The 26,101-nt window shown below is 44.7% G+C and overlaps 1 protein-coding gene across 2 annotated transcripts in view; it reads left to right on the top strand.

Annotated features, from left to right (window-relative positions):
* Positions 1 to 26,101, top strand: part of CCM2L (CCM2 like scaffold protein) — a 102,429-nt gene that overhangs the window by 39,441 nt on the left and 36,887 nt on the right. For both annotated transcript variants that reach the window (XM_085619505.1, XM_085619504.1), the window contains exons 2-3: positions 3,722 to 3,889; positions 6,349 to 6,432. In XM_085619505.1, coding sequence (XP_085475631.1) covers positions 3,722 to 3,889; positions 6,349 to 6,432 — 252 coding nt within the window. The remainder of the gene's footprint in view (positions 1 to 3,721; positions 3,890 to 6,348; positions 6,433 to 26,101) is intronic.

Here is a 26,101-nt window from a genome sequence, read left to right as displayed (position 1 = left end):
GGGGGGGGGGAGCTGCTCCTGTCTATATGAGGCAGACAGTCGACCTCTCCGGGTGTTCGGCGGACTCGAACCTCCCATGGGGTGGGTCAGACGTGTGCAGTCGGTAGAGGGGGCTGCTACCGGCCCCTGAAGAGGACATTTGCCAAGTTTCACTTACAAAACCCACAGACACGGCTTGGGCAGGTGCAGTACAAGTTCAAACACTGGCAGCTCCCTTGTGGCAGCACTGGGGACAGGTCCTGCCACTGTCCTGCCGATGTAGTTTGAGTCTGCTAAAATAATTAAGAAGGAACTTAAGGCACAGACACCACACGTCGGGGTGTCGGTGACTTTGCATTTATTTTGTCCCACCAAATACTCCTTTTATGCTAAATGAGAATATCAAATGCATTTTAGCACTGCTGTAACCTCTCGGATCCTATACTGAAAAGATAATCTAGTGGGCTAATGCACTTGCTGGTAAAATGTTCCTATAATCCATAGCCTCATAATTTCAAATTTTACTGCCCAGTTTTTAATTTCTTCCACAAGAGTGCGACAGCAAGCGCTGTAAACAAACGTGTAACCCCCGCCTCAATATCAAAATTCTGAGCCTCCGGATGTCCCAGATCTGCATAAGCACATTTATTTGAGCATCACATAAATGTGATGGTTTGGGGCACTTTGAAAAGTACATAACCAGCATAGACCATGTTATTAGTTATCAATCGACTTGCTGCTGTGGATGGGGTGGTGTCCTTTCGTCATAAGTCCTGAAAACCCAGGTCAACAAGTTTCACAAGCGTGGCTCTTTCAGGTAGCGAACGCGAACAATAATTCTAGAGTGATGGATGGAGAGTGTGATGGAAATTGGAGATACTATCACGAGAATGGAAGAGAACGGGAAAGAGGAGGGGACAAGCCAGCCGCAAATGAGAAGAGACAGTTCAGTTATGAGCCGCACGTTTCCTCTGCGTTTCCCCTAAAATACATTTTGCTGAAGGAACGTACAATCAAATCTTTCCCTAAAATACATTTTGCTCAAAGAACTGACAGTCAAAAATTGGTTGAGAAACTAGCCACCGAATCAGAAGTCCAGTTTTCAGCTCTAGAAGCTGTGCTCTTGGTACAGGGGACCCCCAAGGAGTGAAACAGGCCCTCGTTTGATGTTTGGTCGCTTCTGCTCAGGTTGCGCTTCTGTTACTGCGCTTATTTGGAGAAAGTGTACATCAGTAGGTACGGTCTACAACCTTGGAAAGAATCACTGGCCATTGAAAATATAAAATTGTTTAAGTAGAGGGTAGTAGTGTTCCCAAATGGGGAAAACCTGCACATCAATATAAAAATATGTACAAAGAGAAAAGTCGTGAAACAGTCAAATGGAAAAATGTCATGCATCTAGCGGGGTGCTATTATTTGTCATACAGCTGGACCTACACACAGGATTTGTGGATGTGCTGTATTAGCTTCTGTTTTTCATTTCCATTAAAAATATGTATGGCCCTCAAGTTTTTGCAGATCGTCTTGAGCACGCTCCATACATAATCCAGGCCTTGGTGCTGCCGCTGTTCAAAATGTTGACATCCACCAATGAGGAACAGGTACAGGGCAGCGGACTGGTGAGGTCCAACGACACCCACCCACACACAAGCACACGCACATGTAGGGAAGCAGCTCAAGCTTCCTTTACATACACAGAGTTACCCAAAATGCAGCAGGAGCCAAGGTAAGGCTGGCAGAAGAGGGTGAGGAGAGAGCCATGGTAGAGGTGGGAAGAGGGAACGGTGAAGCAGAGAGGGGGGAGTTAACGGTAGAACGAAAAGGAGGCAAAGAGAGGGAGGATAGCAAGGAAGTGGGTGAGGTGGACAGAGGGAAGCTGGGAAGGCAGAGATTGACAGGAGGGCGAGGCAGAGAGAAAAGAACGGGCTCGAGGTGGGGGCACAGTGAGAGGGTGGTGAAGTGGAGAAAGAGGAGAGCGAGGGAGAAAGGCAGGAGGGGAAGGTAGAGAGGGAGTGAAGGCCAAGGCAGGAAGAGAGGAGGGTGAGGTAGAGAGGGAGTGAAGGCCAAGGCAGGAAGAGAGAAAGATGTGGTGCAGAAAGAGAAGGGTGAGGCAGAAAAAAGAGAAGGGTGTGATGGAGGAAAAAGAGGGTGCGGTGAGACGATGCAGGAGAGCAGGGTGAAGTGGAATGAAAGGAGGCGGGGATGGAGAGGGAGAGAGAGGAGGGTGAGGTGGAGAGAAAGAATGGTGTGGCAGAGAGGAAGGCGGCTGAGGTGGAGTGAAAGGAAAGTGAGACAGAGAGAGCAGAAGAGATAAAGCACATAGTTGCAAACCACCAGGATTACAGAATTCAAACGAATAGAAATTACTCAGTTAGTGGATAGAATATGCATCTCACAACCCTAAAATAACCTTCCAGCATGCCCAGACCCAACGTACAGACACACGGGAAATGCTAGTGATGGGTGGCGAGTGTGATGGAAATAGGAGATACTAGTGGGAGAAAGAAAGAGAACGGGAAAGAGGCGGGAACAGGCCGGTCATAATTTAGAAGAGATTTTGGTTTTGAGGCATTCACATGTTTCCTTTGTGTTTGCAATAAAATACATTCTATTGAAGGAACTGAAAATCAAATCTTAACCTGAATACACTCTGCTTAAAGAACTGACAGTCAAAAATTGGTTGAGATGCTAGACACCAAATTGAAAGTCCAGTGGATTGAAACAGGCCCTTTCATCTTCATGCCCATCCATGCTTCTTCTTGGCCACCCCAGATCCTAAACCCTGGAATCAGGCCTGGTTACTTGCAATATACCCACCCGGTGCATCCTTTCTCACCCTGGCCTGTGCTCCCATCCTGTTAACCTTGCTCGCTTCACGTTCCTCTGGCCCTGCGGACCCACCTGTCCTACTTTGGTCTCCATGCACTACCCTCCTCATTCAGCGCACCCTTAGTTACAATGCAACCTCTCGCTCGACCTGTTCTTCCTTCCTTCCTCTTCCTTTGCTCCCTCCCTCGCCCTGGACTCTCTCCCTTATCCTACCTTACCTCCCTCACACATACCGTTTTGCTCATAATGCTCTCTTCCTCACCCTATCATGATTTTTTTTTTTGTTGTTGCAGTTTTATATAGTGCAAACTCGACACAAAGGTATTGGAGCGGTTTACATAAGCACCAGTTACGTTACACAAGGACACATTCATTTTTGGTAGGCACAGGAGAGATTCTGGGCCATATTATCAAGGAACAGCGATAACATTATCGCCGCTTTAGCGGCAGGAAACTGCCGCTAAAGTGGCGATAATGGGATTGATAATATGCCCTTGTGAATTCCTATAGAAGCCCAGGTTCTGGTGTGGACATGGGCTTCTATGGGAATTCACAAGGGCATATTATCAAGCCCATTATCGCCGCTTTAGCGGCAGTTTCCTGTCGCTAAAGCGGCGGTAAGGTTATCGCTGTTCCTTGATAATATGGCCCTAAGTGATTTGCCCAGAATCACAGGATGTTGATCCAACTCCAGACTCGAACCTGGTTCCCCAGTTCCAAGGTCGGCAGCTCTGGCCATGCTCCCTGCTTCACCATGTTCCCTTACTCACCCATGCTCCCTTGCTCACCCCATGCCGCTAAACCAGTAATCTGTTTCTTTCCCTTACTAACCCCGTGCTCCCATGTTCAACCTCGGCTTATGTTTCTTGCACTCTGACTCAACTCCTTTCTGTTTCTGGGGATTTCTTCTTAGGGGTTCGCTTCTCCAATCAAGCGTCTGGTTTTTCATAAGTCTGCCAGGAGGCACGCTGTGCGGAACTGTAACCACCGGAGACCGCTGCATTCTGTTGCCGCCTATCCCCCTGACTACCTGCTGGACCCACAGATCCTGCTGCGTGACTATGTAGAAAAGGAAGTGAAGGTGAGGCACTACTTTTTGGAGGGAAGAGAGTGTCTGAGATAAAGATGACCCAAGAATATGGTGGTGAGCTAGAGATGATGACTAGGAAAACGGGCTCCAATGAGAGTGAGGTCCAGAAATCTCTGTCTCAAGCCAAGGGCCCATCAAAATAAAACCAAACAACTTGTTTTAGAGTACCTCTTCTATTGATTGTAAGTGTTGTAACAGAGGGGTAACAATAACCCAATGTGAAGATACTCAATTTATGGACCTCGCTTAAACCTCACACATTTCTCACCAAGATTAAAACTTTTGAGTTACAGATCACCACAGTGCAGGCATTAAGTCAATGAGCTTCTTGTCCTGGAGACTGCAACATAAAGGACATCAAGCCACTGTGGTGACACTAGCCAGAAGATGGCACCCCAACCTACAACTAATGAAACAGCTGAATGTGGTGCCCACAGCTGCCAAGTCTGAAGTAGAAGGCTAAATGAGTAATTGATGCAAGGGAAGTGGGTTCCAATGGTCAGGTTTTGTGATGCTAGTCAAAAGAGAACAGCGGAACATGATAGCAGGAAAGGCCCGGCGAGTCTGCTCATTTCTGTTCTTCCTCTGGCCAACCAGACCCTTAATGGCCTCTACTTTTGCCCTTTTATGTTACTACTACTGATGATTGTTTGGCCCCCCCCTTCAGGTCCAACTGTGGTTTCTTTATTAAAGGAATAGTGATTACTTTTTCAAAACAGTGTTCAATTCAATCTGTAGTTAGAGATGCGTTCAATTTGTCTCGGAGCCGATTGACTATAACAGCAGAAGATGTTAGAAGCTCAGATAAATTTGCTTGGCAGATGTTAGCAGGGGAGCCTGAGGTTTCACTGTTAGCATACAACATGCTAAGCAAAATAACCAATGTCACCATAAATGAATCAAGGTTAAAAGATAGTCAAAGTTATTTGAGGTGCAATGCAGGGTACACTCAGCATAGTTGGATTAACTAACTGTTCATTTAGTACATGTTTCTCTTTGTATTGGTAACAAATTGGTGAAAAAGTCTCTTATTGATTGGGAAGGATCTTCATCTGCCTTGCTGTAAAAAGGTCTTGATTTGCTGCGAATGGGGACAAATTCATTCTGGGGGCAGGCCTAAGGAATAATTCCATATGATAACACAGCTGGATTCCTGTCCTCATACCACAAACCTATACATGGAGAGAATCATATGGTTAAATGCTGAGCACAGTTTTAGAAGCAGACCATTGCCAACAAAGATTTATTTGAAGGACAAGGTCGCACGCCTTGAGCTATGCAGTCGGACAGAGAAACCCAAACAGAGATGTTGTGATCCATCCAACTTTAGTTTCATTGAGAAGGTACGAGCGAAGATCAGATCAGAAAGGGTGAAGTTCTAAATCAGTTGCAATGTTTACTCAAGACAACAATGTACTGGGTAGTTCTAGGTTTTACTTAAGACCATACAGCACCTCACCGAGAGATGCCTCAAAACCATAAGAGCCTCTTCTGTGAAAAAACAGAGGCTGACTGGGAATCCATATCATTTTGGAGATGTCCATGACCTTCCAGAGTGTGGAACATGTGGTGACTCTCAATTGGCTAAAAGACAAAGCCAATGGGTCTGTTGAACCCCTGGGTGCCTGAAACTTTCAACAGGTGAGAGTAGTTTTGCCCGTCTCCAGTGTTCTATACTGGATATACCCTCTTGGATCAAACCACTTACTCCTCCAGCTCAACATCTACATGTTGCGACTCGCTATGGGCGTTTCAGCGTGGGTAGCGTGGGTTGTCTGCTGCGCGCCAGAGAAGTATATAAAGAAGAGGAGTATCGTCCTTTCAAAACATCGCCCAGGCCATCTTGTGCTAGAACGAAAGTAATTTGTTGGCCTCAGATGGGGATAATATGGCGATCCCAATCACGACCATTAGTTCCGGATAAGCCCAAAGGCTAGTCCAGGTAGTCCACAATAAGTTCCTAAAACGCAAATTCTCCAAGTCACGTAATCATCAAACCAGACTCTAGATTGGACTCAGTTGACTTCTCTGACTCGCCCAGGACAATCACAAGGAAAACACAAACAGTCCGGAACAAAGAAGCCAGACTCAGATACCGGCCTGTGCTAAATTAAGCCCACACACAAGCAACTGAACAGGCTGCTGTAGTAGCGCGGATACAATTCATGCTGCTCAGCATTATCCATTGTGCAGCTCTACCATTGCCCCACGTTTCTTTTGAGACCGCTCAGAGACTACAAGCCCATCATACATTCTGAGAGTAACTAACGATACCCACCGGCAGTCAATACATTTAAACAAAAGAGGTTCACAGGATGAAAGCTCACAAAAGGCCACCCTATTACATAGTTTTCTGACAAGACAATGTCTTGCTGCACTTGACCATGAACATTTCCCAGTGAGTTTTCTGGTCTGCTCTGGAGAGGTGCTGACACTACTTTTATCTCCAGTTTTTAGGTCACTTGACCTGGGTGATCTCTTCATTGAACCCATCCAGCCGTGATGAGATGCTCCAGCTGCTTGACACAGCCAGGGTAAGTAGTCAATGTGTTTCTGTGCTTGTGTTTGCTTGTGTGTATATGTTTCCACCAGATAGGTGAACACACAATATTTTGATTTGTGGGCATCTCTTATATATGTGACTGGGAGACATAGGCACTGCCAGTGGAGGCAGCAGCCTGATCTGCTCTCAATGTGAGTTACTTGTGTTTGCAAATGTTGCCCTTTGTATCGGTTTTCCTAGCTTCACAATTCTGTTTAATGCGATTTAAGTTTGTGTGTTGTTTCTAGCTTTACCGTTTCTGGAAGCCAGGGTACCTGAAGGGACAGCTGAAAAACAAAACAAGCATTGGCATAGCCAATAGGTCTCGCCTTTGGGACCTTATAAGTGTTTAGCCATGCAACAGTTGCATAACTAAATACTTATAAGGTCCCAAAAGCGAGACCTAGTGGCTATGCCAAGCGGCCGTGCGGCAGCGAAAGTGATCGCGATCGCACATCAAAGCGGCCGTGCGGCCGCGAAAGTGAAAGTAATCGCGGTAAAAGCGGCGCGCGCGCCCGTGCACATGCACTGTAGCTCTAGGCTGGCCTGGTAGCACTTTTTGGAGCCCTCTCAATAAGTCTCGCCAGACCAGCGCATGCGCTGGGTCAGGCGAGACCTAAAAAGGACTTACCTTGTTGTCGCAAGCTACCGCCTCTCAGGAACAGGAAGCACCTAGGCTTCCCTAGTCAATCACGACGCTGCTGTCATCATGACAGCAGCGTTGTGATGGGTCTGAGCGCCCTGGTTCGGCGCTCAGACAGGGAGTGGGAGGCTGTGAATGTTCTCCACCCATGCTGTGCAATACAGTCTGTGGAGAACATACAAAGTGTGCATGACTGTTTGGCTGGCCCAAGACGGCCAGCCAACCCGACATGCACACTTAACGTGCAGCAGCAACCACTCCTTCTCTCTCTCCCAGACTGTGACAAGCCCAGCCCGCCCCACTCCAACCTGGCTGACTCCATACAGAAGAAAATGATAATAACATTACGTTATTAAAGTTGCGTTATTATAATTTTCTTTTTACAATTAAGTGGGGCGACGCTCCTTCGCCTTAGTGGAGGAGCTGCCCCTGTGGAGATCACCTTAAGCACAGGACCTGGCTGGTAAGACCTTTGATATTTGATATTTATTAATTTATAAAGCGCCTGAATCACCCCGTCAGGGGTATCTCCGCGCTATAGCTACTTCAGCCAACCAAGAATAGAAGTGAATCAGAATAGTAAGGTTTTCAGCAGCTTTCTGAACTTCAAGTAGTCTGGGCATTGACGCAGATGAACGGGAAGTTGGTTCCAGTAATAAGGGGCTAGATGGGAGAAAGCTTTACCACCCAAGTGAGATTTTTTGTAGCGCGGAGTAATAAGTAGAGATTTAGACCGTAATTGAAGGGACCTAGGTGGCAGATATTTGGTGAATTTATCTGATTGATAACTGGGACCTAGGCCATATAGTGATTTGTGAACAATGCAGCAGATCTTAAATCTAATCCGCTTCCGAAGCCAATGCAATTGTTGCAAGAGAGGGAGGGAGGCCGTTCAGAGAGGAGCATTGGAGACCAAACAAGCCGCAGTGTTCTGGACTACTTGCAGTCTATTTAAGGAGACTTCATTAGCTGAGATCAACAGGGCATTTCAGTAGTCCAGGCGGCTTAGCACTAGTGCCTGGATCAGAGTTTTCCGAGTGGTTGAAGGTAGAAAAGGGAATACTCTTCGGAGAAGACTAAGTATGTGGAAGCATGCCCCAACAGTGGTTGTAATTATGTGATGGGGGAGCACTCCGCTTGTAATCTCTTATTTTCAATTTAAATTCGCTATGACTGTGGTGCTGCAGCTAAGTAGAAGTTTGTCCGCTTCTACTGGAGAGACATGAGTTAATGACAAGTTGTGGACTTGTGTAAGGCTGCGCACTGTTCACCTGGTGTCTGATGCGACACTACGTTTAAATACCAATTTTTTCAAGTTGCACAATTTATTTCTTGAAATGAAAACATAATATGTTACTATACAATCATAAAGTTCATTAAATTACAGTAATGTCAAGCAATGATGCTTAATAAAGTTTTTAAGTATTGAATGGTGACAAAAACATTGTCCATTTGTACTTCATGAACACTTATTTAAAACAATACACTTAACAATCACAGAGTTACATTTTTATATATCGCATGCCCAATGCATTTCGGAACCTGACGGTTCCTTCGTGAGGGGCAAATCTGAAATGAGAACAAACATCTGTGTAAGCGAATGTATATCTGGTGGCTCAAAATCATTATATGTGGATAAGGTCTTTATGAGTGTACTTAATCATACCTGTGATGGGTTTCTGTTCGGTGAACACTGAGGGAAACCGTAAATGAATGATGTAATTAGCATAACGATACAGTGGTCATGGTCTATGCGATGTTCTGCGTTGTTAATAACTAAGCTTACCTTTATATAGGTGAAAATACGCTCTGTGTGGAAATAATAAAATACACACAAAGCATCAACATAAAGTATTAAGGCAAGAAATGTCAAAAATACTGAGGCTAATATTAAGCCTGGCACGGAAGTGTATCAAACTACGGCGTTCTTACCTCAAAGACATGAGGTTCGTATATACTGCAAAACGAAAAGCGAGAGTGAGCTTTAAAGACCATTCTGTAAAGTCCAGAAGTCAAATTTTGAAAGTCTAAAGACGAAACCACCTTACCTATTGCAAAGTTCGCGAAGGTATATCGTAGTGCACTGCAAGAGAGGTTAGATGAGAAAGCCGCGAGTACCGCGTTAAAAGTAACTGGCCCAAAGATAGATAAACACAAAGGAGGGACTGCTGTAGCCAGATCATGACCCCTGTTGATATATGTAAGTGCCAACTTAGAGCGTAAAGGAGCTTATGCGTACTCGCTTTCTAAGAAAGAAATAATCTAACTAGATCCATAGCAGTCTACTGTGTATATATTTATGGACATTGACACTCCACTTTCAAGGTCCAATGATCTGTTAAGAAAACTGAAGAAACTATGCTCATAAAAGGTGCTTGGGTTCCGCTTAATCCTTACACCAGCTAATCCAGTGGCCTACCATGAACAACTAAGCACCTTTTATGAGCATAGTTTCTTCAGTTTTCTTAACAGATCATTGGACCTTGAAAGTGGAGTGTCTTATGGCCAACATTACCGTTCAGCAGTAACAGGATGACATAGCACACCACATTCACAATGCGTTTTCACCTTCACTATTCATTTATTCATATTACTCTGTTTTTGTGAGTAGTGATTTTTTTCGTTATGCTGGCACCAGTACTTTCCACATTCTATAGAGCACGATATCTTGTTTACTAGCACACACACAGAATATTGCCACGTTTAGTGGTCAGACGCTTTCTATTTCATTAAATGTGTACACAAAGATACTTTCATGGTTTTAGATGGCGTTCACATATGTATGCTAGATGCACGATCCGCACTCAGTAGTCGTTCACTTGAATCTATCCTCATCTTTTTGTGCCCATAAGCTCTCATTCGGCAGTCGCGGCATTCTCCTCTTTTACTATTGGTTATCCATATCTTTCAGAATTTATTAGCTCAAACGCGGTACTCGCGGCTTTTACAGTTTATCGCTTCAGTGAAGAACTATCACACATTTTATTGATTTATTTTTACTGACAGAAGTCAGCTTTTGACAGTGAACATTAACAATGTCCATAAATATATACACAGTAGATTGCTATGGATCTGGTTAGATTATTTCTTTCTTAGAAAGTGAGTACGCATAAGCTCCTTTACGCTCTAAGATGGCACTTACATATATCAACAGGGGTCATGATCTGGCTACAGCAGTCCCTTCTTTGTGTTTATCTATCTTTGGGCCAGTTACTTTTAACGCGGTACTCGCGGCTTTCTCATCTAACCTCTCTTGCGGTGCACTACGATATACCTTCGCGAACTTTGCAATAGGTAAGGCGGTTTCGTCTTTAGACTTTCAAAATTTGACTTCTGGACTTTACAGAATGGTCTTTAAAGCTCACTCTCGCTTTTCTTTTTGCAGTATATACAAACCTCACGTCTTTGAGGTAAGAACGCCGTAGTTTGATACACTTCCATGCCAGGCTTAATCTTAGCCTCAGTATTTTTGACATTTCTTGCCTTAATACTTTTTGTTGATCCTTTGTGTGTATTTTATTATTTCCACACAGAGCGTATTTTCACCTATATAAAGGTAAGCTTAGTTATTAACAACGCAGAACATCGCATAGACCATGACCACTGTATCGTTATGCTAATTACATCATTGATTTACGGTTTCCCTCAGTGTTCACCGAACAGAAACCCATCACAGGTATGATTAAGTACACTCATAAAGACCTTATCCACATATAATGATTTTGAGCCACCAGATATACATTCGCTTACACAGATGTTTGTTCTCATTTCAGATTTTCCCCTGACGAAGGAACCGTCAGGTTCCGAAATGCATTGGGCATGCTCATATAAAAATGTAACTCTGTGATTGTTAAGTGTATTGTTTTAAATAAGTGTTCATGAAATACAAATGGACAATGTTTTTGTCACCATTCAATACGTAAAAACTTTATTAAGCATCATTGCTTGACATTACTGTAATTGAATGAACTTTATGATTGTATAGTAACATATTATGTTTTCATTTCAAGAAATAAATTGTGCAACTTGAAAAAATTGGTATTTAAACGTAGTGTCGCATCAGACACCAGGTCAACAGTGCGCAGCCTTACACAAGTCCACAACTTGTCATTAACTCATCCAACAGTGGTTGTGACATGCTCCTTGAATGTTAGTTTCTGATCCATATGGACTCCCAGGCTTTTAACCACCTGTTTTGGAATTGGTGCGGAGCCCAGTTCCTCTGGCAATCATCTTGGGAACCACCTCACCGCTGCATCTTTGTCCAGAGATACATCAGTTCAGGGGCTTCCTGCAAGCAGGGGCGTAGCTTTGGGGGGGTTTGAGTGTTACATCCCCCTAATAAATGTATTTTCTGATGAATAGTTCGGTACAGGTGCTTTTAGTCGGGTATTGTGAGATGTCAGTCGGATTTCACCAGGGATTTTTACATACACACAGACAAAAACGCACACACTCTCTCTCCCTCTCTGTTTTGAAAGTCCTCAGAATATTGGTTATTTTACAAAATATTGTGTTTCTCCAGGCGAGCTGGTGCATGTAAAAGAGGTGGGGCGGGGGAAGTCATTCGTCATCTGTCGACTTCTCCCCAGCCCCTCCTCACCGCCCCGCCTCACTGCCCCACAGCTCTTACCTGCACCGGCCACAAATGTGTTTCTCTCTCTTCTCCTACCAATCCACATTCCTCTCCTTTTCCACTGCCCCTTAGGCCCCTTTCTTCCTCCCTGCTTCTCCTATAATGTATTTTTATTTTAAACATTATATGCCAGCTCGATTATATACCAGCTCGGAAAATCTGAAGTGCACCCCCCCCCCCCAAATCTTACTGACCAAACTACGCATCTACTTGCAAGGCGCAGAGAGGATCTGTTGCTTATAGAAAATGAAGAGCTCCATAGATGCTGTTGGATAGCTCGTGAGATATTCTAGCCATTAATTATGAAACACTGCACATGTGAACTGAATTTTATGTTAAGTGATCTGTGCCCCACACCCTACCCATCTTTCACATTCCCATACCATGCATTTAGAAGGCTCAGTATCCTCCCCTGCACCTACTCTGTACCTACCTGACCTGCAGTAGACTGGCCATTGCCCCTGTTTGCAACTACATTGTGCCTACTTCTGAGCATTACAATTCTACCCACAGCCACCTCTACCATCCTGTTCTACCAAAAAGTACAGGACTAATGAGGCTCTTCTGCGCCCCCACCCCCGATCCTTACCTTTCCGGATATCCTACTCCATCTCTCCCCTGACTTCACAGCCAAAAATCTGACATACTCACTCAGAGCAAACCACCCCCAGCCCAACCTCCTCCCCAACTTGCTGACTTTAATCTTTAACCCCACCCTCGTCTCCACCTACCATCTGGCTCTACCACTTGAACGCTTGCTGAACATGTAGTATGACCTCATTTACCACAACCACTTTGACTCCCTCATTTGCCTCACACCAATTTCAGAGACCAGGAGCGACCAAAACAACCCCTAAACAGACCACAACTGCACCCCAGTGTCTCGCACTGCGCATTCAGCAGTTGCAGCGAACAGCCGCCCACCACAATGTTTTACTAGGACCGACCAGACAAGATTTATTTATTTATAGAGTTTTATATAGCGCAAACAAGACCCTTTTGGGTATCAGAGATGCATGCGCGATAGCCTCTACCTAGGGCCATCAGACTTATCTTTGGTGACATGCGTCATATTCCAGAGAGCATCCAGCCACATGTGTAGTCTAAAATGCTAGTTAACCTGACAGTCTGGCTCTAGAAAGCATCCAAAGGTAAACATTTGAAAAATAAGAAGCATCCACAGTGTCTAGCAACAGGCTCCACAGTGCACTCTAGAGAGGTGTTGAGATTCACTTCTTAAAAAAAACCACTCTTCCTGAACCAGAAAATCTTTAGCTAAACACGTAACACTTAGTTTATAAAATCCCAGCGTTAAGGGGTTACATAGCATTTTATATATGCACTTGGAAAACATGCCAATCACCTGGCAATGTGCAGGATGCTCACTACTCCACCGTGTATATTCTAGGGGTGTGCGAATTTACAAAGAGTGTTCCTCACAATGTGCCATTTTGGGTCATTAAAAGAAAAGACAGCTGCAGGAGCTTTTCAGTACACTAGGAAACCATGAAAGCTAATATTCAGGAGCCCTCTTGCAGCCCCTTTCCCTGTACAGGCCCTCTGCGTCCTGTCACTCCCTGCACCCAAGCGACCGGCATCACCCTAGACCGTCATCACACCAAAGGTGTTTCTGCCTCACTGACAGTGGTCTCTGACTCCCCAACTGAGTGGTCCTGATCTGCCCTGTGCAGCCCAAGGCTCCCTCACTGTCTGTGGCACTGTGGCCGCACCACCACCCCTGCAGTGGTATCCGCTGCACTCTCCTCCCATACACCCAAGCTGTCCTTATTGGATCCTTCCTGCATTACACACCTAGGCTGTCCCAGCAGCATGCATTGCCACCCTCACTAGAGCTGCCGGTTCCCTGGTTGCCTCCAAGTGCCCCTGCCACTCCCACTCAGACATGAGCAATCCACTGCTGCCCACACTGTGGGCTTCCCCCTCTTCCAGCACATAGTACCTGCTCAGGGAGTTTCATCAGATCTGCTACACATTACCTGATGCAGGCTAGCCGGGAAACCTGGAAACAAGTGTCCAAAAAAGCAAGCACCGGCTGCTCCCACAAGTGGTGGCAAATACTTTTCTACTTGTGAGTAATTCAAAAACAATATGAACTGCAACTACCATAATGCATGGGAGAATTGGTGCTGACTTTCTTTCCAGCAGTGTGTTCCCTCTCTGGGTGTTTAGGGGAAGAAAATGGCAAGGCAAACCTCCATGCAGAGTTCATGTTTAACACCGGTGTGGTTTGAAACAGGATTTGTGTTGGATCCTTCAAGCAGCAATAAGTTAAAAGGAAGAATTTAGATAACATCAAAAGGTGGCCGCACTCGTTTTGTTCTGCTCCTCTGTGGAAGTTTTTTGCTAGGACTTTGTAGAAGCCCTTGAGCTAATGGATAGTACAGCAAAGGTCCTTAAGGTTTTCTTTTCACTAGGTTCACTGTGTCGGGACGTACCGTGGGGGGGGGGGGGGGAGTGTTGCTGGGGATGCCAGGGTTGGCAGAAAGTTTCAGCCGAATTCTCCACCTTCACAACAAGGTGATAACGGTCCCTGTTTGCCAGTTTCTGGGGGGCTCCAGCATTGGTCACCAGGACACCAATGGACACCCTTTGCCCATTTCACTCTCTCACTTGTGCATGGTTAGAGTTGTGCCTGATTCAAAATGGCCACCACCCTTTTCGACCTCTGTAATCTTAATACCTGATTCCGTATTCCAAGGCAGCCATCACTGTATTCCAGGTAGATGGTCCTTCGCTTCCAGATTAAAAGGGACTATGGCAGTATCTAAGCCAGCACTGCCTTCTAGTTATGCCTAGCAATGTCTGAAGGTCGTGGATTCTTCCGTCATCGACTTGTTCACTCAATTGACTCCCTTCTTTTCTGCTCACCTTTTATGTCACTACTACACTGTCTCGAGTTAGCTCATCAAGTGATAATTCCAGCGATTCCACCTGTACAGTATCATCTCACTATCAGTTTCATCTCGATGTAATTGAAGAAAAAAGATCAAGATCAAAAAAGCAACGTTTATTTAGACCATTGGTCTTTAAACAGCATAAAATAATAAAATATAAAAACATTGTTCACAAATAGTCTAAAATCATCATAATACCATCATTATTTCCATTGGATCGGTGCCATATATATAGTATAAAAAGCATCCCAATTGCATTACAATAAATTTCATAGTAGGATTATTTCATAATGTAAATATTACTGGTACATTCCTAAAAATGAAGAATGCACTAATCGAGTTGAGTAGTGTCCCTCTAAGCACAGCCAAATTGCAACGAAGTTGCAGGATAAACACTGTTCAAACTCAAAGGTAAAATAACAAGTTGTTCGTTGTTGTATAACCCTTCATCAGGAGTGGTCCTAGGGAAAATACAAAAAGGAGAGATGTGTCGACCTGTTGCATCATGTAAATAATTAAATTAATGTCTGGTGAGTTAGAAACTAGGGTTTGGTGGTTATTCGGCCGTTCCTTAAAAAACCCTCATTCACGTTTTTAGGTGGATTGTATGGCGGTATATCTTGGTTCTCCGCCTCGATAACGTGACTGCATCATCATCGGGTTTAGTATTGTGCTACCTCCACCTGGAGGAAAACCACTGGATATTTCAGTAGTGATCAGAGATCAAAATTGGACAGAGTGCTCATGTGTCGTGAATTAGTGAAAGTTAAAAAGGATGTTTTCTCATGCTACCTAGACTTTAATCTTTATTGTTGTCTGGTGCAAGGAAAAAGAATAAAAAAAGGGGGGAGATTGTACAGAAAGGGCAGTTAATGTGTCCGCTGTACAGTCAGTCCAATGGGTGGGTCGACATGTTTCAGCTCTTTATGTGCCCAACAGGGTCAGGTGAGCTTTCATCAGGACCAGGGGGTGTTGTCTTAAAGAGGGATATTTTCCACTTTAAAAGTGAGGAGTTCGGAATATTCTTCACTGATCTCCTAGTGAAAGGTTAATACCTTAAAAGCTCCGATTTAGGGCTTCCTAGGTAGAATGGCAGCGTAGTCGGGCGGGATTTCCGCTCTCGTGCAGAGCGGAAATCCCGCCCGACTACGCTGCCATTCTACCTAGGAAGCCCTAAATCGGAGCTTTTAAGGTATTAACCTTTCACTAGGAGATCAGTGAAGAATATTCCGAACTCCTCACTTTTAAAGTGGAAAATATCCCTCTTTAAGACAACACCCCCTGTTCCTGATGAAAGCTCACCTGACCCTGTTGGGCACATAAAGAGCTGAAACATGTCGACCCACCCATTGGACTGACTGTACAGCGGACACATTAACTGCCCTTTCTGTACAATCTCCCCCCTTTTTTTATTCTTTTTCCTTGCACCAGACAACAATAAAGATTAAAGTCTAGGTAGCATGAGAAAACATCCTTTTTAACTTTCACTAATTCACGACACATGAGCACTCTGTCCAATTTTGATCTCTGATCACTACTGAAATATCCAGTGGTTTTCCTCCAGGTGGAGGTAGCACAATACTAAACCCGATGATGATGCAGTCACGTTATCGAGGCGGAGAACCAAGATATACCGCCATACAATCCACCTAAAAACGTGAATGAGGGTTTTTTAAGGAACGGCCGAATAACCACCAAACCCTGGATAACAGGTTCAAGTGATCCACTCTCTTTTTTGATAAAAAACTATTAATTGGAAGGTGACTGGATCACGTATCCTTCTTACTCCCTACCAACTGATTAGCTATATGAGTTAGAAACTAATCAAAAGAAGATCAATGACTGTGAAGAACCTGAAATAACAGAAGTGACCATTCAAAAACGGTACCTTATGGAGTGGCGGTTATTGTGAAAAAATAAAACGAGAAATGACGTGATTAAAAACAACGGTGCCGCGAGGACCAAGAAAAAAGTGCTGTTGAATCAAGCGTATGGTTATTGTGAAAAAAATAAAACGAGAAATGACGTGATTAAAAACAACGGTGCCGCGAGGACCAAGAAAAAAGTGCTGTTAAAATCAAACGTGTGAAACATAACTGATTAAACCTTAAGCCACAAAGCCATGCTACTTCCCGGTGCGTGAAAAAAGATAAAACCATATGGTAACAAGACATACCTGGTAGATTAAGTAATCTGAGTAACCAAAGTTACGACATGCGGTGAAAGTCAGCGTGTATGCCTACAATCCTGCTCCAACGAGTGGGTCAGTTAGTAAACAGTGAAAAGGAAGTGCCTTCAAATATCAAAGGCAAAGTAATGGAAAGTAAAAAAGGACCGAATAACATCGGAAAAAAGGTCAGCCATCTTATGATGATATTCACGGAGTGACATTGGTACTGTATGTGCGGGGATTGATGGATAATGATGAATAAAGTAATGACAAAGGTTAAAATGTTTAAAAAATAATGGAAAGAACAGAAGATAAATAAACGATAAACAACCAAATTAAAAGAGAGGAATTTAAAATGAAAAACGGTTTAACTGAGTTGAAAACGAATAAAGTTAAATGAGAAAAAAGAGTTCTGTTATAAAAGGCTAAAAAAAGGCTAAAAAAAGATAAAAAAAGATCCAAAGTGAAACGTGATGGAGGAAAAGAAAAATAATAATACACGAAGTGAAGTTGTGAGAAGTTGTGTAAAACAATAACACTGATAAATACAGATAAACAAAGATCCAAAGTGAAACGTGATCGAGGAAAAGAAAAATAATAATAAACGAAGTGAAGTTGTGAGAAGTTGTGTAAAACAGTAACACTGATAAATACAGATAATCAGGCGAAGTAAAATAGACACAAAGATCAAAACAAGTTCAAAAGGCCAGAATGCACAGAGTAATAGTTACAAAAAGCAACTGAGTTCGACGCGGTCATTAAGTCTGTGTGGGACCAAGGCATTCATTTTGTAAACCCATGCTGTTTCTCTCTGTAAAAGATATTTGCGGTTGTCTCTGTTTTCTCTGATTGGAACCATTTCAGAAACCAAAAATCTCAATTGGCTAATGTTGTGACTCTTGGATAAAAAGTGCATCGCTACCGTTGACTTGATGTTTTTGTTGCGAATGTTGCTTTTGTGTTCTGTTAGACGCACTTTTATTTTCCTCTCAGTTTTGCCTATGTATACGAGGCCACATGGGCATTTTAGCATGTATACAAGATTCTTTGAGTCACATGTCGCTGTAACGTGTAACTTGATGTTAAAACCTTGTGTGGGATGTTGAGTTGAATTTCCTTTGATAATACTGTTACAATGCCCACAGTTATGACAAGGTATGGTACCTTTGTGAGATGAAACTGAATCAATGGTGGGTTGAGAATGCAAAAGTTCCATCAAATTCTTACTCCTCTCATATGCAAAGAGAGGTTTCTCCAGAAATGTATCCTTGAAGTCTGGTTCTATCTGTAGCATTGGCCAGTGTTTCAAAATGATTTTCTTGATGTTAAAACTCTCTGTGGAGAATTTGGTACCTATGACTGAACGTGACGTGGACTTCTTGATGTCACAAATCTTTAACAATTGAGATCTAGATTTGATTTGAACCCTTTCCAAAGTAGAAATCAAAGTTTCTTTAGGATATCCCCGATCAATGAAACGTTTTTCCATGTTCAAATTTTCTTGTGACAGTTGCTTAGGTTCAGAAATTATTCTTTTAACTCTCAGAAATTGAGAATATGGTAAGTGTTGCTTCAGAGAGGGCTGATGGAAGCTTGAAAAATGTAATAAGTTGTTACTATCGGTGCTCTTCCTGTATAGAGTAGTCTTAATCCGACCCTCCTTGATGTACAACAGTACATCCAAATAGTTGATGGTATCACTATGAATGTTATACGTGAATTTCAAACGATCATTGATCCAATTGAGGACCTAAATCGCGGTTTTTAATAGATGTTCAGAACCTTTCCAAATTAAAAAAATGTCATCAATGTAACGTAAGAATAATAACATGTGTGGTTTCCACTCTATGTTATTGAGAATGTGGTCAAGCTCAAACTTGTGCATGAACAACTGTGCGTAGCTGGGAGCTGCACAATTGCCCATCGATGTGCCATTCAATTGGAGATAGTACCTGTTGTTGTAACAAAAATAGCTGTGATAAAGTGTAAAGTGTAGTAATTCAAGTAAAAATACTTTATGGTCTTCAGAGATGGAAGATTGTAACAGAAAAAATTCGATGGCTTCCATGCCGAGGTCGTGTGGAATGGAAGTGTATAATGAGGTTACATCAATGGTGCAGAACAAAGTATCGGTGTCCCATTTGATGTTACTTTCTTGAATGATGTTCAAAAAATGAGTGGTATCTCTTACGTAGGTTGACATGTTATGTACTAAAGGTTGAAAATGTCGATCAAGATATTTACCTACGGGTTCATGTACTGAACCACGGGTGTTGACGATGGGTCTCATGGGTGGATCAATGAGATTTTTGTGTATTTTAGGCAACATTCTTAGGGAAGGTCCTACGTAAGAGATACCACTCATTTTTTGAACATCATTCAAGAAAGTAACATCAAATGGGACACCAATACTTTGTTCTGCACCATTGATGTAACCTCATTATACACTTCCATTCCGCACGACCTCGGCATGGAAGCCATCAAATTTTTTCTGTTACAATCTTCCATCTCTGAAGACCATAAAGTATTTTTACTTGAATTACTACACTTTACACTTTATCACAGCTATTTTTGTTACAACAACAGGTACTATCTCCAATTGAATGGCACATCGATGGGCAATTGTGCAGCTCCCAGCTACGCACAGTTGTTCATGCACAAGTTTGAGCTTGACCACATTCTCAATAACATAGAGTGGAAACCACACATGTTATTATTCTTACGTTACATTGATGACATTTTTTTAATTTGGAAAGGTTCTGAACATCTATTAAAAACCGCGATTGAGGTCCTCAATGGGATCAATGATCGTTTGAAATTCACGTATAACATTCATAGTGATACCATCACTATTTGGATGTACTGTTGTACATCAAGGAGGGTCGGATTGAGACTACTCTATACAGGAAGAGCACCGATAGGAACAACTTATTACATTTTTCAAGCTTCCATCAGCCCTCTCTGAAGCAACACTTACCATATTCTCAATTTCTGAGAGTTAAAAGAATCATTTCTGAACCTAAGCAACTGTCACAAGAGAATTTCAACATGGAAAAACGTTTCATTGATCGTGGATATCCTAAAGAAACTTTGATTTCTACTTTGGAAAGGGTTCAAATCAAATCTAGATCTCAATTGTTAAAGATTTGTGACACCAAGAAGTCCACGTCACGTTCAGTCATAGTTACCAAATTCTCCACAGAGAGTTTTAACATCAAGAAAATCATTTTGAAACACTGGCCAATGCTACAGATAGAACCAGACTTCAAGGATACATTTCTGGAGAAACCTCTCTTTGCATATGAGAGGAGTAAGAATTTGATGGAACTTTTGCATTCTCAACCCACCATTGATTCAGTTTCATCTCACAAAGGTACCATACCTTGTCATAACTGTGGGCATTGTAACAGTATTATCAAAGGAAATTCAACTCAACATCCCACACAAGGTTTTAACATCAAGTTACACGTTACAGCGACATGTGACTCAAAGAATCTTGTATACATGCTAAAATGCCCATGTGGCCTCGTATACATAGGCAAAACTGAGAGGAAAATAAAAGTGCGTCTAACAGAACACAAAAGCAACATTCACAACAAAAACTTCAAGTCAACGGTAGCGATGCACTTTTTATCCAAGAGTCATAACATTAGCCAATTGAGATTTTTGGTTTGTGAAATGGTTCCAATCAGAGAAAACAGAGACAACCGCAAATATCTTTTACAGAGAGAAACAGCATGGATTTACAAAATGAATGCCTTGGTCCCACACGGACTTAATGACCGCGTCGAACACAGTTGCTTTTTGTAACTATTACTCTGTGCATTCTGGCCTTTTGAACTTGTTTTGATCTTTGTGTCTATTTTACTTCGCCTGATTATCTGTATTATCAGTGTTACTGTTTTACACAACTTCTCACAACTTCACTTCGTTTATTATTATTTTTCTTTTCCTCCATCACGTTTCACTTTGGATCTTTGTTTATCTGTATTTATCAGTGTTATTGTTTTACACAACTTCTCACAACTTCACTTTGTGTATTATTATTTTTCTTTTCCTCCATCACGTTTCACTTTGGATCTTTTTTTATCTTTTTTTAGCCTTTTTCTTAGTCTTTTATAACAGAACTCTTTTTTCTCATTTAACTTTATTCGTTTTCAACTCAGTTAAACCGTTTTTCATTTTAAATTCCTCTCTTCTAATTTGGTTGTTTATCGTTTATTTATCTTCTGTTCTTTCCATTATTTTTTAAACATTTTAACCTTTGTCATTACTTTATTCATCATTATCCATCAATCCCCGCACATACAGTACCAATGTCACTCCGTGAATATCATCATAAAATGGCTGACCTTTTTTCCGATGTTATTCGGTCCTTTTTTACTTTCCATTACTTTGCCTTTGATATTTGAAGGCACTTCCTTTTCACTGTTTACTAACTGACCCACTCGTTGGAGCAGGATTGTAGGCATACACGCTGACTTTCACCGCATGTCGTAACTTTGGTTACTCAGATTACTTAATCTACCAGGTATGTCTTGTTACCATATGGTTTTATCTTTTTTCACGCACCGGGAAGTAGCATGGCTTTGTGGCTTAAGGTTTAATCAGTTATGCTTCACACGTTTGATTTTACCAGCACTTTTTTCTTGGTCCTCGCGGCACCGTTGTTTTTAATCACGTCATTTCTCGTTTTATTTTTTTCACAATAACCATACGCTTGATTCAACAGCACTTTTTTCTTGGTCCTCGCGGCACCGTTGTTTTTAATCACGTCATTTCTCGTTTTATTTTTTCACAATAACCGCCACTCCATAAGGTACCGTTTTTGAATGGTCACTTCTGTTATTTCAGGTTTTTCACAGTCATTGATCTTCTTTTGATTAGTTTCTAACTCACCAGACATTAATTTAATTATTTACATGACGCAACAGGTCGACACATCTCTCCTTTTTGTATTTTCCCTAGGACCACTCCTGATGAAGGGTTATACAACAACGAACAACTTGTTATTTTACCTTTGAGTTTGAACAGTGTTTATCCTGCAACTTCGTTGCAATTTGGCTGTGCTTAGAGGGACACTACTCAACTCGATTAGTGCATTCTTCATTTGTCTACACGTCCTGGTTTAGGTGACGTTCCCCTCTAAGGCACGCCTCATCCTGTCTACATTTGTATAAATCCAGGTGTGCGTGGTTTTCCACACATTGTTCAACTTTATTCGCTAAACCACTACCACAGCACCCACTTTACCATAGCTTACCAAGATATTACGAACTTAACTGATAAACGTGCTGAGACGTTCGCATTTGGCGAGGATGAAGCACAAAGAATCTATTCACTCATTGGAGAGATTGAATCAACCACCTCTGGGACCGGTACCGCACAGAGCAATATTAAACAACTTCTTTACCTCACTAAACGTGAAATCAATCAGAGACTTCATGCTAGCACCCTTATACAATATCATCGCGCTCAACGCATTCCGAGAGGATTAAGAATTTCTTTGAAGGGGAGGAGCCTAGCGCGCATCCAAGATGGTCGGGGAGGAGCCTAGCGCGCATCCAAGATGGTCGCGTGAGCACAGGGCTCCCCGGACCCTCGCTGCTCCTCGGAATTTATCCTGACATTATCCTGACTTGGTTGACGGAATCTTGAAGGCGAATTCTGGCTGAACGTGGACCTTCTTTCAGAAACCGAATCGGACCTGGGAATCCTGATCTACGATGGCTGGAACTTTCGAGGCCCAATCGATGGCTGGGCCCGGTGCGAGGGTGACCTGTGGAGCCGGGGCGTAATTGAACAACAGCGGCAGCGGATCTGTGCCAGTGGCCGCTCCATTACTTTCGGTTTCACTTTTGGATCCCTGAGGGGCTGGACATCGTAACTGCTTGGAGCGGCTGGGTGTTTCTCCCTGCTGGATGCCCTTGTCTCGGCCTGCCGCCGGTGGGCCAGTTGACTTTGGTTCCCTCGCCCGGCCGCAACACGGTATCTGGTGCGGCTTCTGACTGAGTGGCCGGTGCCCCCTTGACGCTTGGCCGGTGGTCCCCGTTGGTGAGCGTGGTTCTCATGGGTGGCAGGGGGGGCCCCGAGGGGCGTAAGACTAAGACATCCCTCCGCGGGGGTCCGGTCCAGACGAACAACATGGATCGCTATACTCAAGGAAGAGGGTCTCCTGGAGCGGCAGGTGCCCCCTCGGAAGAAGCTGGTGGTGGCCCGTCCATGTCTTCGGATCCGTCCCTGCAGGACATTATGGGCGCCATAAACGGCGTCAAGGAGACCATTGCTACGCAATACGAGGCCTTGGCCCGTAAAATCGACACGGTGGCTATTGATGTCGCACTGATTCGGGCGGATCTCTCCAAGACCAACGAGAGGGTTCAATCGCTTGACGTGCGGACGTCCACCCTGGTCGCGGATGTGTCGGACCAGCGGGCCACTCTCGGCGACCTCAAGTCGGTCAACGATCAGATGGCCCGGCGGCTGGAGGACTTTGAGGGACGGGCCCGCCGCAATAACATCCGCGTCATAGGCGTCCCGGAGACCTCCGACAACCACCCGGTGGATCTCTTGGTGGAGGAGCTCATCCTCAAGCATCTTGCCCCCGCCGGCCTGAGTAAGTTCTTTGCTGTGGAGCGGGCCCATCGAGTTCCGGGCGGTCGGCCGCGGCCGGGGGCCCCCCCGAGGCCCATTGTTGCCAAACTTTTCTACTACAGAGACCGAGATGTGATTTTGCAGGCCTCGCGGGCACATGGCGCGGTCCGCCATGAGAATGCGTCTATTAACTTTTTCCCGGACTTCACCCAACTTGTCCAGAAACAGAGGATGGGCTTCCAGGGGGTGAAGCGTCGCCTCCGCGACCTGGGTCTCAAGTACTCCATGCTTTTTCCTGCTAAGCTCCGAGTGGAGCATGACGATCTGACAACCTTTTTTGACTCTCCCGCGACTGTGAGTGACTGGCTTGACTCGCTGCCGGGCCGCGGGGACCGGCCTGGGCCCTCTGCTGGTACCGAGGGTGGCGGGTCTCCCTCGGAGTGACTTTGGTCCTTGACTTTGCCATTTTGTACTGTTCGGCTGGGTTCAATTTCCCTTGTGCATTTTGTTTCATCATGATCAATGTGGAGGGCGGTTGGGGACGGGTCCCTCTCCTCCTCCGGGGTCTTTCCGTAGAAAGGGGTTTATGGGGCGACAGGCACACTGCAAGTTGGGGTGGTTTTTCGGGTCGCAGGGGTGCAGGGTGGGGGGAGTTGGAAGTTGGGGGGGGTTGGGGGGTTTTGATTTGTGTGTTTTGTTTTTAATGCGAGGTCTTTGTTCTGTTCCAATTTCGGGCGTTGCGCTATCTGCTGGGGGACCCTTGATCGATTGGAGGGGATGGGGGGGGACGGGTTGAGGTTGATGTCATGGAACGTCAATGGATTGGGGGACCGTTTCACACGGGGTGTTGTGCTGCAGTATTTGCGACGTATGTCTCCTGATGTGGTGTTTTTACAGGAGACGCATCTGGTGGGTAATGTTTGTCATGCCATGAACAGGGGGGGGTACCGACTTGTTGCCCATTCTGGTTTCACCACTGGCTCTAGAGGGGTTGGCATTCTCCTGCGCTCTTCACTTCTGTTGGGAGATCACCAGGGTAGTCCCGGACGATAGAGGGCGCTATGTGGCTTTGACTGGGCGGTGGGAGGGGCAGTCCCTTTCCTTGGTCTCTGTCTATGTTCCCCCGGGCCTCCAGAACTCCACCTTTTCAGACTTGGGTCGAATGCTGCTTGAGCTTCCTGACAGTCTTCTGCTTATGGGTGGGGATTTCAATTCGGTAGTCTCGGGCGACCGGGATCGCCACCCACCCAGGGCCCTCCCTGCTGCGCAGGCGTGGCTTGGCGGATTCTTGGAGACCTTCGGTCTGGTCGATTGCTGGAGGTTAATGCATCCTACACAGTGTCAGTACACCTTTCACTCTGGGGCGCATGGGAGTCTCTCCAGATTGGATTATTTTCTTATGCCCGCGGCCCAGACTGCCCGGATTCGAGAGGTTAAGCATCTGGCCCGGGGTATTTCTGATCATTCCCCACTGTGGTTGCTTTTCGACACTGGGACGCGGTCTGCTGGGCGGATCGCTCCTATTAACCCTTGGTACCTGCGGAACCCCACGATCCGCTATAGCCTGGTCAAGTCGATTGACCAATATTTCCTTGAGAATGATGGATCGGTTATGTCTGCAGTGTCCCTGTGGGAAGCTTTTAAGGCAGTACTCCGTGGGCAGGCCCTATCCCAGATTGTGGCGGCTAAGAAGGTTAAGATGGAGGCTGTGGTGAAGCTGGAGACCGACATCTTGGGGTTGGAGGCGGCCTTGGAGACGGGTGTCACTCCGGATGGGCTACATGCCCTCAGCCTGAAGCAGTTTGAGTATAAGTCCCTTGTCACTGACGCTGCCAGGACCATGTATAGGGAGCAGCAGGGTAGGTTGTATGATGCTGGAGACAAGGCTGGTAAATTGATTGCTTGGCTGGATAGGAGGGAGAGAGTGAATCGTGTGGTCCCAGAGCTCCGGGTTGCGGATGAAGTGTGTGTGACTGCGCCTGGTGAGATTGTGGAGTGCTTTGCTGACCACCTCCGGGCGGTGTATTCCCCGGTGTCTGATAGAGATGAAGACGACTTTCATCTTCTACTACGGGATATTGTCCTGCCCGGCTTATCCGTCGAGGACCGTGATCGGTTGGATGCCCCCTTGGCCGTCGATGAGATTGCTACTGCGATTAGCTCCCTTCGCTCGGGCAAAGCCATGGGCCCCAATGGCCTGCCGATCGAACTATACAAACTACGCCCGGATAAAATCGCGCCCTTCCTTCGTCGTATGTTTCAGGAGTCGAACGAGAGGGGTTCCCTCCCCGCCGACCAGCGTCTGGCGACTATAGTCGTGATTCCTAAGGAGGGTAAACCACGTGACCGCTGTGCTTCATATAGGCCTATCTCCCTCTTAAACGCAGAACCCAAAATCCTGGCTAAAGTCCTCGCCAACCGCTTGCTGAGCGTTATCTGTGATCTGATTCATCCGGATCAATGCGGCTTCATCCCCCACCGTAATACCGCTCTCAATCTGCGGCGTCTGCACGGCGTCCTAGCTAGGGCGAAATACTTTTCTGAACCAGCCGTAGTGGTTTCCTTGGACGCCACGATGGCCTTTGATACCATCGAGTGGCCATTCCTCTGGGCGGTCTTGGGGAAGTTTGGCTTTGGGGAGGGATTTCTTAGCTGGGTGAAGCTTCTTTATGCCGGACCAATGGCTCAGGTGGTTGTCAATGG

This window comes from Triturus cristatus, chromosome 7 (genome assembly GCF_964204655.1).
Source record: "Triturus cristatus chromosome 7, aTriCri1.1, whole genome shotgun sequence".
In the NCBI taxonomy this organism is placed as follows: Eukaryota; Metazoa; Chordata; class Amphibia; order Caudata; family Salamandridae; genus Triturus; species Triturus cristatus.
Note: the sequence above shows the minus strand (reverse complement) of the source record. Positions and strands in the feature narration are given on the sequence as shown.